The sequence below is a fragment of the Seriola dumerili genome, unplaced genomic scaffold (assembly GCF_002260705.1).
Source record: "Seriola dumerili isolate Sdu_G_001 unplaced genomic scaffold, Sdu_1.0 BDQW01000807.1, whole genome shotgun sequence".
Classification (NCBI taxonomy): domain Eukaryota; kingdom Metazoa; phylum Chordata; class Actinopteri; order Carangiformes; family Carangidae; genus Seriola; species Seriola dumerili.
Window position 1 is genome coordinate 615,098 of NW_019175062.1, and position 14,497 is coordinate 629,594.

General features: G+C 40.8%; 3 protein-coding genes across 6 annotated transcripts in view; all 3 read right to left on the reverse strand.

Annotated features, from left to right (window-relative positions):
• llgl2 (LLGL2, scribble cell polarity complex component) overlaps nucleotides 1–1,133 on the reverse strand; it is a 34,771-nt gene extending 33,638 nt beyond the window's left edge. For all 3 annotated transcript variants that reach the window (XM_022766022.1, XM_022766021.1, XM_022766020.1), the window contains exon 1: nucleotides 904–1,133. The gene's annotated coding sequence lies outside the window, so the exon portion shown is untranslated. The remainder of the gene's footprint in view (nucleotides 1–903) is intronic.
• Nucleotides 1,134–1,711: 578 nt separating this feature from the next.
• On the reverse strand, nucleotides 1,712–13,997 carry galk1 (galactokinase 1). 2 transcript variants are annotated; one of them, XM_022765998.1, is made up of 9 exons: nucleotides 13,900–13,997; nucleotides 13,655–13,811; nucleotides 12,993–13,182; nucleotides 12,704–12,823; nucleotides 11,951–12,086; nucleotides 11,632–11,813; nucleotides 9,656–9,806; nucleotides 9,402–9,564; nucleotides 1,712–2,523 (listed from the first exon to the last, which is right to left on the reverse strand). In XM_022765998.1, exons 1-9 carry the CDS (start codon nucleotides 13,938–13,940, stop codon nucleotides 2,449–2,451), a joined length of 1,215 nt encoding a protein of 404 aa, XP_022621719.1. In that variant the 5' UTR covers nucleotides 13,941–13,997; the 3' UTR covers nucleotides 1,712–2,448. The 2 variants fall into 2 exon arrangements, with proteins under 2 accessions (XP_022621719.1, XP_022621720.1); XM_022765999.1 differs by having other exon boundaries at nucleotides 1,714–2,523; nucleotides 13,655–13,986.
• On the reverse strand, nucleotides 4,167–7,807 carry LOC111237044 (BTB/POZ domain-containing protein KCTD21-like). Its single transcript, XM_022766000.1, has 2 exons — nucleotides 6,937–7,807; nucleotides 4,167–5,474 (listed from the first exon to the last, which is right to left on the reverse strand). Exons 1-2 carry the CDS (start codon nucleotides 7,348–7,350, stop codon nucleotides 5,010–5,012), a joined length of 879 nt encoding a protein of 292 aa, XP_022621721.1. The 5' UTR covers nucleotides 7,351–7,807; the 3' UTR covers nucleotides 4,167–5,009.
• Nucleotides 13,998–14,497: the final 500 nt, after the last annotated feature.

Consider the following 14,497-nt stretch of genomic DNA (forward strand, 5'->3'; position numbering starts at 1 on the left):
CTAACATACCTGCCGAGGAGACACACCTTGCTGAAGTTAGCTAGCGTTAGACGTTTCCGTAATTATGCAACACTACTCTCTCACTCACACACACGGCTACACGCTGAGGTTAGCAAGAAAAGCGACGGTTTTTTCGGTTCCCAGGTTGAATCACAAATCAATTTCTTGCTAATTTTCTGTTTTGGGCTCCTGTCTCATTGCTAAACGAACGGCTTTAAGCTGCAACCACTATGTCCAGGTGTGCGCTAACGCCCATTTAAGCTAGTTATTTTTCGCCTGGATGCATTGTTTACGGTAGGTTTACACTTAACAACACCCTAGCCAACCAGATTTCATTAAAGCATCCTCACTAATCTCCGTACAAAATACCGTTGATTTAATGTTGATGTTTTTATACACAAACTCACCTATTTCATAGAACCTGACTGGTAGTGTTGGAAATATCCAAACTATTCAACCACAATACAAACAATAGAACATAAATGAATAGTGTAAGTGATACATTTATTAAAAAGGTAACTCAAAGTAAGTGCTGGAAGTTAAATCTGTAACTAAACTCTGGGATATACGTTAAAGCATAATTTAAGTGGCGAACAATGTAACTCTAATTCAACTAAATGTGCAAATTAGCTTTGAACAAGGCAACAACGCTAAGCTGCCTGATTTCTTTCGTGGAATATTATGAGTAAAGATTAGCCAGTTAGCCAGTGGGCAACTGAAGACTGATGTCTGGCTACACAGGCAACTTCAACTAGCTTGAGTTGGATCCGTTCATGGTGCTGAGCAGAAAACGGATGGGTGTGTTGAACAGTTCAGTTTTTTTTTCTTTTTAACTGACTGGCAAGCAAACACCTGTGGGCACCAGCTCTCTGTGTAACCGTGCGGGCCCACCTCCTCACCCACCTGATTCAAAACGGCCGTTGCACAGCCGATGTCCACCGTTCACAGCCGCTGGATAAGATCCTGCCTCCGGCCAGTGTCCAGCTGGCTAGGAGCTCTCTCCTCCTGCAAAGTCGGGGAAAATGTGACCCGGTCGAAAACGAATAATCCCAGTGTTTGCCGAGAAAATATTACGTCTGAGAACCGTTTAACAACTAAAGACCGACTCTGGTGCTCTTCCTTTTTCCACCGCTGCGGCGGTAGCCTCGCTGCTTCCTGCTCTGGCTAGGCTAAACTTCACCGCTTTGCTAACTCCGCCCTTATGATGCATTCATGTGCACCTCGTAGATTTGAAGTGTTTTTGAAGTGTTGGCAAACTCAACTGCAACTATGCCTCACTGCAGCAATACTTTATATGCTCCTTTGTTATGGACAACAATTTAAAGCACCAACCTGGCAGTATCAACAATAATAGGCGTCCGCTGCATAATGACATTTACTACATTTACATACACATATGAAACTATATTAAAAAAGAAATTGGGTTGATACAGGAAACCACAATAGGCTATATAACACAATAACATCTGAAACCTATCTTTATATGTGGCTGGTGAGGACTCAGATTTCACTTCTTCTAAAGTGTATTAATGAGGTTGGTTACAAGAACACACCACTGTATGTGGTTTGTGGTAATTGTTGAAAATTTCCAATGGAGCCAATGAGTGGAAAAATCCCACTGATCAAGGCAGTGATTTTATCTGACTTCTCTTTTTAGTCAAAAAGTTTAAAAAATATCCAGAGGCACACACTCATTCAACGGAAAGTCTGTACAATTTTTAATCGTTTGTTTTCTGTATCAGAATTTTTAAAATTCAGTTATTGAAATCAAGATACCAAAATAAAAACATTTCAAATCTCATTTATTCTCAAAAATCCAAAATGCGGTGTACCTTCATTGTTAGAATTTTGAACAGATCAGGCTAAGATAACCAGCGGAAATGAAGAATAAGACTATTCCAATATAACCTTTAAAAGAAAAGTGCAAAAGTAGAGCAACTTTATCTGAAGGCAACAATATTTTAAAGCCATTACATATTCATGACTCACCCCACAGGTGTTTTCACTTAATTGGATTGAAATCTACCAACCTTTGTTTTTACCTGTAAGGGTGGGACAACTTACACCATTATTCCTTTATTATATGTATTAGTATATTGAGTTTGGCAAAATCACATACTTTGTGTAAGTCAAATGGAAATAATATGAAATTGTTCCAGTATTTTAACAATTACAGCAAAGTCATAATTTTATTTAACAGTTGCTACAAGTAGCAGTAGTAGTATCTAGAAGATAAAACATTGCATAATTGAGACAAAAATCTAGTAATGTTCCAGGAAGCATTGTTTTATTGTGAAGGCACTTCTTCCACATTAACAGAATGCTCTAGTCTGCATTACAGCACATCATTTCGATCATGAGAACTGAAAAAAAGGGGAAAAATCAAGTGGTAAAGCCTGTAAAAAGCGATGAATCTGTTGTCCTCATACAGAGATGTGTTGACCAAGGTCAGGACAGACTGAGAAACCGAGCTCCCTCTGAAGGAGTCGTGACATAGAAAGTTGGGGTTCCACTGTATCGCTCCTGAAGAGGAAGAGAAAACAAACACATTCACAGACAATGAGTGTGTGAACTCCTGCAACTGAAGAATAAATGAAAAGCACACGGTCCATGCATCATAGGTTCAGAACAATTCATGCTCATCACATCCCCCACAGTTCTGGAAAGGAAGTTCAGAGAGAGAGCAAGAGGAAAGCACCGCTGGCTTTGTTTTCACAACTAGACACCTTTCCTCCTCAGCTGCGACGTATCTTTTCCTCCTCCAAATTTCCTCTAGCCTACTACTGCTTCCTCCAGACTAAAATTACACACTCCATTACTCATCTGATTCTCCCTGCAAGTCATTTAAAGGCCAAACGAATATAGAACTCCCACGAGAAGACACAGGCAGTTTCATTAGTCATTTAATACTGTGAATAAGCTTATCTTCATGTGAAAATAAGAACTAAATGCAAGACAAAATGTAACTTTGACATATATCCAATGTTTTAGGTCTAAGGCTGAATTCATAGCTCTAATTGTCCTTATTTATACTGAATTATATTGTTTGTCCTCCCTCTGTAACTCTACCTTATTTCTGTCCTGCTTTTGACTATTATTGCTTTTGATTAATTTGTCAATGCACTTTGTAAACTCTGTTTTTAAAAGGTAATATATAAATAAAGTTATTATTATTATTATTATTATTATTATTATTATTACTGAGCCTATGCATGTAGCCACTATGCCTATTACTGCACCTCATCAAAAATGAAACTACATGTTGTGGCTTGAGAGACACCAGTTTTGGGTATAAGCTTATTGGTTTCTGGTTTAGTGAGATGAGATCAGTTCCTTCATGTCTGTGCATTAACTGGAGCTTGAACCAGAAGCTGATTAACTAAAAGAGCGGAAACGGGGGAAAAACAGCTAGCCTGGCTCTACAAAGCTCAACTGACTGATGTGGCTGCTCATCAATGTCACGGCGATGACGAGAGTCCAGGAAGTCCAGGAAGTCTGGAGAGAAATAAGGCTTTTTTCAACTGGAGTTCATGTCCAAACTTGTGTTCTTGTGGACTTGTGAAACATCACAGCTCAAGTACTGTTCCAATTCAAAGTCCGCATCAAGCTAAGTACAGTCCGAATGTAAGCAAGTGTTCTCGCCCCACCTGAGAGCTGACCTCTGTGGGCCTGGGGTAGCCAAGTAGAAGAATTTTCATTCTCCGGTTGCTATTATGTTTTCAGAGCTTTCAGAGGCATTCAGGAGCCATCAGTCGCATGGGAACAACCTGTCATCTGGCAGCTAGCAGTCTGGCTTCTCAAATGACCGGCCAGTCAATGTCCATCATCATCCTGGGGAGAACAGTCTTGTCTCTGTACACCCGTTGGTGATTTACTGCTGGCTCTGATGTCTCTGTAGAGTCTGGATATTTGATGTAACTTCTTTTGGAAGATAAAATTTGAAATGCAATATTTGTTGCTGTCACATCAGGTCCATGTTTTTTTTGTTGTTCATAATGAAGCTGTGTCACATAAAATTCTGCTTTTGCTGCACAACATGACATCATCAGTCAAGGCGCTGCGTTTGGCAGTTATATACTGTACATGCAAACACGCCTGCAAACAGGTCCTCCAATGGACTCGATCGAACTGTCTCACCAGTACATGAAACAGCACATGGCCACCAACTCAGTGCCCTGCATTGTTTTAATGTCTATATGAATACAGCCTTAGTCTTTCCTGCACACACACACGTTGGCAGTGGTAACATAACATGAAATGTAGCAATGCACAAATAAAGGCAAAAATTGGCTTAGTAAATTTTTTATGAGGTAGGAAATGCACTAAATGCCTTTGTTAGGCCTCAAGGATAAACACAATGCATTTTGGTGAGCATCCATTAAGACTGTGCTTATGTGCTCTCAGACATGATTGACAGGGAACAGAAATCTACATAGATCATAATGTAATAAATGAAGAAAGTTTATTGGGGCATCTACAAAGTTGTATGGAGAGTGGAATCAAGCCCAACCCCAGAGCTGCCACATGTAAATATTCCTTATGTCATTGTAAACAGAGTCAACATGGAACATTTCCACAACATTTCCACATTGAAAGCCCCAAAGCTGTCACTTTAACCGCTAAATGAAGCTAACAATGGTTCAGATTCCAAGTCTGAAAAAAGCTAAGTTACATCTAAATGTTACATGTAAATACTGACAATATGACGTGTAAGCATGTGGAAAAACTTTTTATTATTATTATTTGTATTATTATATAAAATATTCTATTTAACAGAACTTTTTATTTATTATTTTGGTAAATTCTTTAATATAAAATTCAATTACCACCTAGTCACAATGCATATCCTTTTGATTTCTACATAAATTTAGTTCAACTAATAATAGATTTGTTTAAACTGATTAAGTTCTAAGGGTAAGTGGTTCAGATGTGACTAAAAAGAACCGTCCAAAGTTCATCAACTTGGCATGTTCTTGTGTTTTTTGTTAGTTTAATTCTCCACCCAGAGCTCAGCCCTTGACGAGTCGCAGTGAGGTGCAGTTAAGAATTTCCGCTGGGTCCGGAGTCACCAGATCAACCCTGAACCCTTCGGCCAGAGACACCTTCAGCAGCTCCTCCACAAAACCCTGCATGTCTGTGATTTCACAGAGGCTCTGGTGCATGTTCATGAGTTCATCTGACCGCGTGACCTCTGGGTTACACACAGTTAGTTCCTGGTAGCGTTGTTTGTCATATTGGTCCTGCGGGAGTTCATCGGGCCGCGGGACCCACTCCAGTTTCAGCCTGTTCTGCCTCGGGTTGCATGGGTGGGGGCTGGTAAGACCCTGGGATGTTCTGTAGGAGAAGCAATCGCAAAGCAGACCGAGGAAAGCTCTCCAGGTGCAAAAGAGGTTGACTGTAAAGGCTTGCACGGAACATGTACGAAGCTCATAGTTTTCTGGCCCATGGCGCAAGTTAAAGTGGAGAATGCGGACCTGGAATGAGAGGGGAGAATATGCTGACATGACATTCTCCAAAGTGAACACAAATAAAGAACTGGTCTTTCCACGTCCAGATGCGCACACACACACACACACACACACACACACACACACACACACAACCTCCGCTCATGATGTATATACAGTAAACATCAGATCAGAAGGTTTGTGAAGGCCAGTATCTTTAGAATTTCACAAAATCTCTCCATTGAAACCAAAGTGAAAATATTCATGTGCCACATGGCTGGATTAACCTGTCCCTGAGTAAACATGTTCTGTTGGATCAAGCTCCACTTTATTAGATGAATGTGTACCATGTGTATCCCTCTCCACAAGACAGATGCTACCTGCAGACTTTTCCCCAGTTGAGGGTCATTTTAACTGGCTGCAAAGAAAGTTCAGGTTCAAAGGTCTTTAGTTTCACATGCCTTGCAGAGGTGAATGTGTATTGGCTACAAAAACACAGGTGACTTACACACAGTACAGATCCTGGGTAAACACTGATGGAGAAGTGAAGCTGCTGCTGCTGGTGCTCTGGTTGTATGTTACTGTCATTATACAGCCTGTATAGACATGGTGTAAAACTGTTTTTACAAATAGGCTACATGGCTTGGATTTAGGCTTGGACCAATATTTGATAATATCAAGTATTACGTTATTTCTCGCCATATGCAATATCTGTCATAATATTGGATTTTTTTTCAATTCAGTTTAATGTAGTGTATGTATTATATTAATGTATTACATTTTTTTGTCACCCCTGGCAATAATATCGTATATCATGATATTTCCTGCCATATGCAATATTTGTAATAAGGTAAATGTATCAAACAAGGCAACTGAAACATGAAAAATAGAACATACAGTATATAATTATATTATAACCCTCCCCCACCCCAACAATAACATTGTATATCGTGATATTTCCCACCATATGTAATAATTTTCATAATATAAAAACATATTTATTTTATTGTTACTGTTGTTAAGTATTTAATATACGCATTATGTAAATGCAACCGCACCTCAATAAGGTAATATGATATAATTATATTATAACACCCCTCCCCCACCCCACCACAATAATATAGTATATAGCAATATTTGGTCTGGACTGTATCAAGATATTAAACTTTGGATATCGTCCAAACCTACTTGTGCAAATTATCTAAACAAACTACATGTTCAGTGTAATTTGATGCACATCTTAATAATAAATTTTAAGGAAATTTAATTAAAAAAACATTATAGATAAAATTACCAAATAAATCTCTCCTCGTTATCACTTTACAAGGAAAAAGTCTCTCCACAGGAATTATACTTCCTCGAGATGTCATATTAATTCATTAATTAATTAATACAATGAAATGAAAAGTTGTCCAAGGTGGACTGTCACTGTAATTAAAATTAAAAAGTGACTTGATTTGTTGTCAGACTGACTTCAGTACATACATACCTTGGACTCAACGTTAACAATAATCATGGCTCCGAGAGGTCCTCCTCTGAGGCTGCGAGGAACTGACGCCTCATATCGGTGAATCTCCTCCAGCAGGGGGTGTATCTGGAAGAAGTCAGCCTCTCTCTGCAGCAGTGCCAGCTCTGAAAAGCCGTCCGGCAGGTCCAGGGAGCTGGAGCGCAGGTAATTTAGAATGTACCTGAACACTTTACCGTCGCGGTCTATGAAAATGTTTCCTTTGCTATCCCTGAGCATAGGGATTTGTCCTGTGAACATGGCGCCAAGCATCGAGTCACGGCAGCGTGTCAGAGTGTCCAGGGTTGTGGTGTAAATTTCTCCACCAACATTTAATGACACCGGGTCCTGGAGAGAGTTCCTGTTGCTGTTGTTGTCCGGCGAGTTGAGGTTCAGCATCTTGGAGGTAAAGCTGTGAGTTTTATGATCTTGTTAAGCTGATGTTGTCGTCGGGAGGACAAGGATCCCTCTGCTCTGGTCAGGAATGCTGTAGACTGAGGGATGTGGAAGTTTTAAGTGTTTCTTTTAACTCCAAGAAAGACTTGTTTTCTTTGACAGTCAGCAAGGCGCAGTAGTAGCCAGGATACGGCCGAGTAAGAAGAGATGCCAAGTCAGTTTCCAAAGCTAAAGATTTATAAAACCAGAGTTTCAAACCTATAAAAGGCTGCTGCTCTTTTCCTTCTCACTGTTGCTTCAAAGCAAACGCGTCATCCTTTCAGTTTTAGATGCAGGTGTTTCCCGAGATCTTGTGTGGTTAAATTTACATCTTTGTTGATGTATCTCCTGAATGGTGTCAGCCAACAGCAGCAGGCCTAAAGCAGAAAGGCAGCAGGGCCACAGTGACCAGACCAGCATGCTAATGACGGGACACTTCTGGCTCCGTCTCTACGAAGCCTGCTTTTATTCTCAGTTCTTACCCCCTGATCTCTCACTCACAGACACACACACACACACACACTGACACACACACACACACACTGGAGCTGTCTGAGCAAGACACGGGGGACTGGGCAATTTGTCTGAAATGCCCCCGTTAAAGTGACAGCCAGAGCACTGAAAAGTGCTTTTTATCCCCTGTGAACAAATGAACAATGTCCTCAGACACATTTCATTTCAAATACCCTTTGGAATGAAAAGGGTTTTTTTTTTTCAGAAAACAGAATCAGAAAAAATGAAAAAACTGATGTGCACCTGTTATTTTACACTGCAGCCAAGTTTTTCAGTAGTCCAATAGTACTACCACCGCTACTACGACTATTACTACAAATATCTTTTAAAGTTAATGATAGTAGAGAGTGAGATTGAGAGAAAGGCTTGTAATGTGTATGTGTAAATGCTATATCCACACAAAACTGCACTTAAATTTAGAAACCTAAAACACCTGGATCAGATATGGGTGAGCATAGATGGAGGATCTAAAACTCTTGATATCTGGAATGGAGAACATCTCAGTGCAGATATCAAGTTCACCAAGGTCAGCTACATGTCTACATGTATATTCTGTACGGTTTAATCTCAAGCAAGTCTCGTTAATCTCAAATAAACCCAGTGTTAATGTAAAAATACTGATTAGAGCAGTTTTATATTTCTAGAATAACCAACACATTTTCACACTGTCACTTTTGTATATGTAAGGGACTGTTTACCTCAGCTACATGCACAATGCTACATCTTAAAAAGCCTAAGGCTGGGAACACACTGGATGTGTGGAGTATGCGTGGCTGCAGAACGTCTTGGTTTTCATTTCAGCAGCCATGCTAACATGTTAAAGCATCTCACGCCTCGCAGCTGTGTGGTGTGATCTAGACCCTACTCTGGTTCTCAAAGTAGGGTCCGAGGACCCCCAGGGGTCCTTGAGGGGGTTCCTGGGGGTCACCAGCAAAAAGGGGAATAATTGATTTGCACTATATTTCCATCCATAAGTAACACAATGACAGAATGTGTGACTATTATGACTATTAGACATTAGACAATGGCCTTTTAGTGATGTTTTCAGTCAAAAATAAATCAGAAATGCATTTATAATGAAAAGAAAATCCAACATTCAAGTAACCTGGAAACTCTGAGTAGAAAGAGCTGGCATTGGCAGTGATGCAGCCACCACACACGCAACGCAGGCCCTGTGTTCCTTGGATAAGTCCTTATGATAATTCTATTTTCTCTGTGACTGAATAGCTCAGTGTTCCTTCACAAACTATAACAAAGTTGTGAAGCATGAGGACATGGATCAGTTTCTCTACTGAGCAGACACAGATGAAGCTGATACTGATCTTCTCATCAGACTCAAGCTATTTGCCAAAATGTGGGATGTTTCTTTCATAACAACTGACCAGCTTTTTGTAAATTGATGATAATCCTGTGAATATACAAACAGGACATGTGATCTTTGTATGTGTGTGTGTATATGTGTGTGTGTGTGTGTGTGTGTGTGTGTGTGTGTGTGTGTAAACCTTTATGTGGAGTATGGTTCTGTCAATGACATCGGCCTGCATCAAAGTCACAGTGCATCCACCGAATCCTCCGCCTGTCATCCGGCTGCCGAACACCCCCTCCACCTCCATGGCTGCAGACACCAGCTCATCCAGCTCGCTGCAGCTCACCTCATACAGATCTCTGCCACAGGGACATCAAGTTAGTTACTGCACAGCTCCCACACTCCGGCCTAAACCCTGACTCAGGGGGGACACAGCTGCTGAAATCGTACCTGAGAGAGTTGTGGCTCTCCACCATCAGCTTGCCGAACTCTCTGTAGGCTCCTCTCTTCAGGCTTTCAGCAGCTTGAGCAGTTCTTTCTATCTCCTCAATCACATGACGAGCTCGTTGATAGGTAACATCATCCAGTCTGTCCTTTGCCTCTGGAATTATAGAGAAGGAGAAAATAAAGTCAGCTTTATCACAGGAACTGAGCAGGATGGTGTGTTCAAATCTTGGCTCTTTTTCCTACAACCTATAGATCTTCTCTGCACATTTGCCACACAGTAGTAACTGCCACACACATGGGGATGACAGACTGACAAGCACAAAAGAACTGTAAACTATGACAAGATGCAACACAGTCCTGTCTGTTCTTTTACTTTCTTTTTCAGGCTATCTTTGGTTGAGTGGCGGAGGCCTGTAGCAGCAAGTGTTGGCATGACAGCAGAAGAAGAAAAAGCAGGTAACAGGATGTCAGGGTCTATTACAAAAATCTGTTTCCACTGTCCTTTGTTGTATTTAATCTGTGCCAACTTTTCCACCTCAGCCAAGCGTGATTTTTTAAATTTTATTTATTTATTTGTTTGTTTGTTTATTTCCTAGGGACAATGCATGTTAAAGAACATCAGTCGAAATACACAATGTAATGTAAACATACTGGATTGTACAAAAATGCTAATTTACATCCGTAGTCCCTCGGCAGGTAACATAACACAAAAAACATTACAAGTCACAATACACTACTACAAATATCACGTACACGAATACATTTTGCTGCGTACGAAGTGAAAGATGATCACAGATCTGGTTTGACTTGAGCCAATGTTTGACATGTGTCTTAAAGGTGGGATATGAAGAACACTGCCTTATTACAAGTGGTTAGCCATTCCCATATTTACTTCCCTTTACTGTTAACACAGTTTGTCCAAATGTGGTGCACCTATGAGGCACCTCACAGGCCCCTCTAGTGGTCGCCATAGTACCAATGTCACTGTTAGCCCTCTAATTAATTAATTAATTTAAAAGGTGGTGGGGCCCAAGCAAAACCTTATAAATAAAACAAGCATATTTAAAATTTTATAAATTCTCAAAATTTAATAGATTATATTTTTCCAGTATATTGCAATGATGAAATGAAGTTTTTTTTTTATCTTATTTTATTTTTATTTCATTTAAAACTTTTATGGTTTTCTTGAAAAGTGATTCTATTGATTTAAGTGTTGTTCCTTCTGTAAATGACCAGCTGGTAAAACAATACTCAATGTGTGAAAAAATCATTTGAGTTTAAAAATATTCCGGCAGAATTAACTGAGATTTGCCTGATTTGCTTTAAATATTGTAAATAAATTTTATGGTGTTTGACACCTTTACTGCATGACTTTAAAAAGGACTATATAGAGTCCAATGTAACCACCAATTACTTTTATTTTATGCACCAACTTTACAAAAAACAGAGGATGGAAATGTACCTGCTGGCTTTGTATTTTTGGTATTGGTATAGTCCTTTTTGTCTGTACAGTACGAACATGTATCTTGTCTTACCCATGCCAACTCAGATCCTACAGACTCCATAGACCATGAGGCTAAACAGTCTCAACAAACATAAAACGTTTCTCAGGAGGTGTTGGCAGATGTGTTGGAACTTTTGACAAAGCCGCAGACATGAGATTGGTATTAATTTTCTCATCTGACTCTTGGAAAAGCAAATATGCCTATTTTCCAAAAATACTGAACTATTCCTTCAAGGGAAAGGACAGAACTCTGGAACGGAAGGAGCAGTAGGAGACCACAAGAAGACAAGGGCAGTAAAATATAGGAAAAGAGAGAATTACATCAGTGGAATGGAAGAGGACAGGATGAGGACAGGGTGGAGCAGGAATCAGGACAGCAACCTGGCCCAGGACAGAAAAGGACAGTTGGTAATAAAATAAGACAGAGCGGAACAGAATGGGTAAGCACGGGATAACACAAAAATATACTTCACACCCTCCAGGTCCTTCGTGGTAGCATCTCGGAGACTGGCCTTTCCCAGGATGCCGGCAGCCTTCTCACACTGTCTGCGTCTTGTGGGGTACTCACTGCCAGTCAGAGAGTGCTTCACATTGGAGTTGGTGATGAGAATGACCAGGCTTGGATCTGCCAGGGGGATGGCGGTGGCTTCGAGGGACCTAGGTACAACAACAAAGAAGTGCAAGACTGATAATGCAGAGTTTTCTCTGATGTTCTGCCAAAACTTGACAATGGTAACACTAGAAGAGACCAAAGACTCCTGGATTAATTCACTCTCATTGGATGTTTACAATACCTGCAGTCAATCAGCAAAGCATGTCCCTCCTTGCCAAGCACGGACACAAACTGATCCATGATGCCACAGGGTACACCGGCATGAGTGTGTTCTGCCTGCTGACAGGCGAGTGCTTTGGACACCTTGTCGCCATCATCTGTGAAAACAGGACATAGAACATCACCAAAATCAAAGCCAACATGTAACGTGCAGTGTAGGCTTGGGCGATAACCAAAAATTAATATCTCAATACAACCCAACCCGAGTATCGCAATATACCATATCATCTCTGCTTATAATATAATCATATTGTTGTATTTCATGTTTCAGTTGTTTTTTAAAATAACATATAATTGATAAAAACAGCTGTTGTTCACATACTACACAACATATAAAAAAAACTTTTTATATCAATATAGGCCCAAGTGTCATTTGAAAAACCCTCTTAGGTGAAATACTGGCAAAGTTACAGTACATCAACGAAAAGTCAGATGAATGAACACAATCAGTTTAGTGCCTGAAACACAACATTAAATTTAAATAGCTGTTGCCTTCTGGAAGTTTCTCCCATCTCCACAGGATCTCTGGAGCTCAGCCAGAGTGACCATCGGGGTCTTGGTCATTTCTCCCCCAATTACTCAGTTTGCTGATGTGTTGATATGTCTTTCTTTGATAATCCCTATCTCTAATTTAATGAGGATTCCCTCCTGACTGCAGTAACTGAATATAAGAACCACACTGGTGTGACTTAAGTCCATGTAAACAGACTCTGACCTGGCTTGAGTTGCTGCAGGAATGTGTAGAAAGCCACCTCCAGAGAGGCGGAGCTGGACAGACCTCCTCCCAGGGGGACACTGCTGGCTATGACCGCCCTGAAACCTGGTACAGGAGGTGCTGAAGCATGTGAGACACATAGATAATACATATTAAATAAATGTCCTGCAGTGTGAAAACAAGGCAGTATAAGATGACATTGGGATCGACAAGCTTCTCATTCACTTTAGGTCAAAACTGAAATATAAACTCCAAGATTCCAGGTGATGTTTTTAGTTCATTTGTTTACCCCTGTAATGTTGTATAACACCCTTCACATAGTTCGCCCAGCTGGGTAACCCTGGAGACAGCGGTGATCCCTCACTAGGCAGGCTGAAATCCACTCTGTGAGGCTCATCAGCATCCTCAGTTGCTGTTACCACGGTAACATCCTGGCCAGCGGTTTGACTGCCTACCACCACAGTCACCAGGGGCAGCGCCTGGCTCACCAAACACAAACACATTCATTCAGCTGAGTGGTTACTTTTTCATGGAAATGTCTTACCAAACTCCATTAAAAAAAATGTGGCAATTTTACGCTTCTCGCTTAATACTGATACGTGGAAATTATATATCTATGTGCCAATCTGTAGGCTCTGGTTAAACTGCAAGTTACCCACCAAGAATTCATGTGCTGTATGCACATGAATTCTTGGTATTTTAAACTGCAACACTGTTAATGCAAAACAGGCTGGTTAGTATTAAAAGTTTAGTTTTTGCTTAGCTAATTATTCCTGGGTGTAGTGCATGTATACAACTGTAGAGGGACTCCTTTAAATGTTTTTAATGGATCACATTGATATCCACCATAAGTAAAACAAACATTAAATTGACAGATTTTTGAATGACATTTGGTGTGTTAACCACAACCACCTTCACATTTCCTCTGAGTGAATAGTTGTGTCGTTTTACCATTGGAAGTACAAATCCCTGGTTGTAGTCGGTGTGCTCCCCTATCAGGTTGACTCTTCCAGGAGCACACACCGCCACCTGAGGCGCCTCTCCCCCGAAAACCTGCCCATACAACCGCCGAGCATCCGCCACCAACTCGGACACACTCGGAAAGGAACTAGCCATTGAGCAAAAAGGAAACTTCAACAAGTTAGAAGTATTAAATGACTAATTATATCACTGACAGCCGAAAGGGTGATACATACGCGGAAAATTCACCCAAATAAGTGACATGGAATAACAACATGCAAACTGGAAGCTCTGGAAGGTACAGGGAACGTTTGGCACGTCGCGTGCTCGTACTTCCTGGTGGCATGTGATTGTTGTGAAGCTCTGATTGGTGGAAAAACGTCACTTGACACATATTCACACTTTTTTTCATTTGTTTTCATTTCCTTCCAGTCCAAAGGTGCATCCCAGGTTGGACCTGCTCTCCAGGTCTATCGGACCAACTCCTTCTGCACTCAAGGAAAAACACGGAGGAGGACACTACTCAAAAAACCGCTAAAAGCCTGGATGCTGTTGGCTCTCTGCTCCCACATCTCCTACAGCAGCCGCAGTTTCCCATACAAGCAGTTGAAAAAGTAGTGTAATGGTGGCGCCTGGTGGTCGTGTTGGAAGAATTGCAGGCTTACCTGGAGTGCACTGGGTGAACAGTATTTGCAGGTCCCATATTTTAATATGTTTAATTTGAAGTTTTGATATCCATAGGTTTCAAGTAACAAACACCATCTCTCAGGCCTCTCTAGTAACAACAGGTCGGTGAGCCAATCAGAAGAGAGGACGCTCTGAGCCTCTCTTATT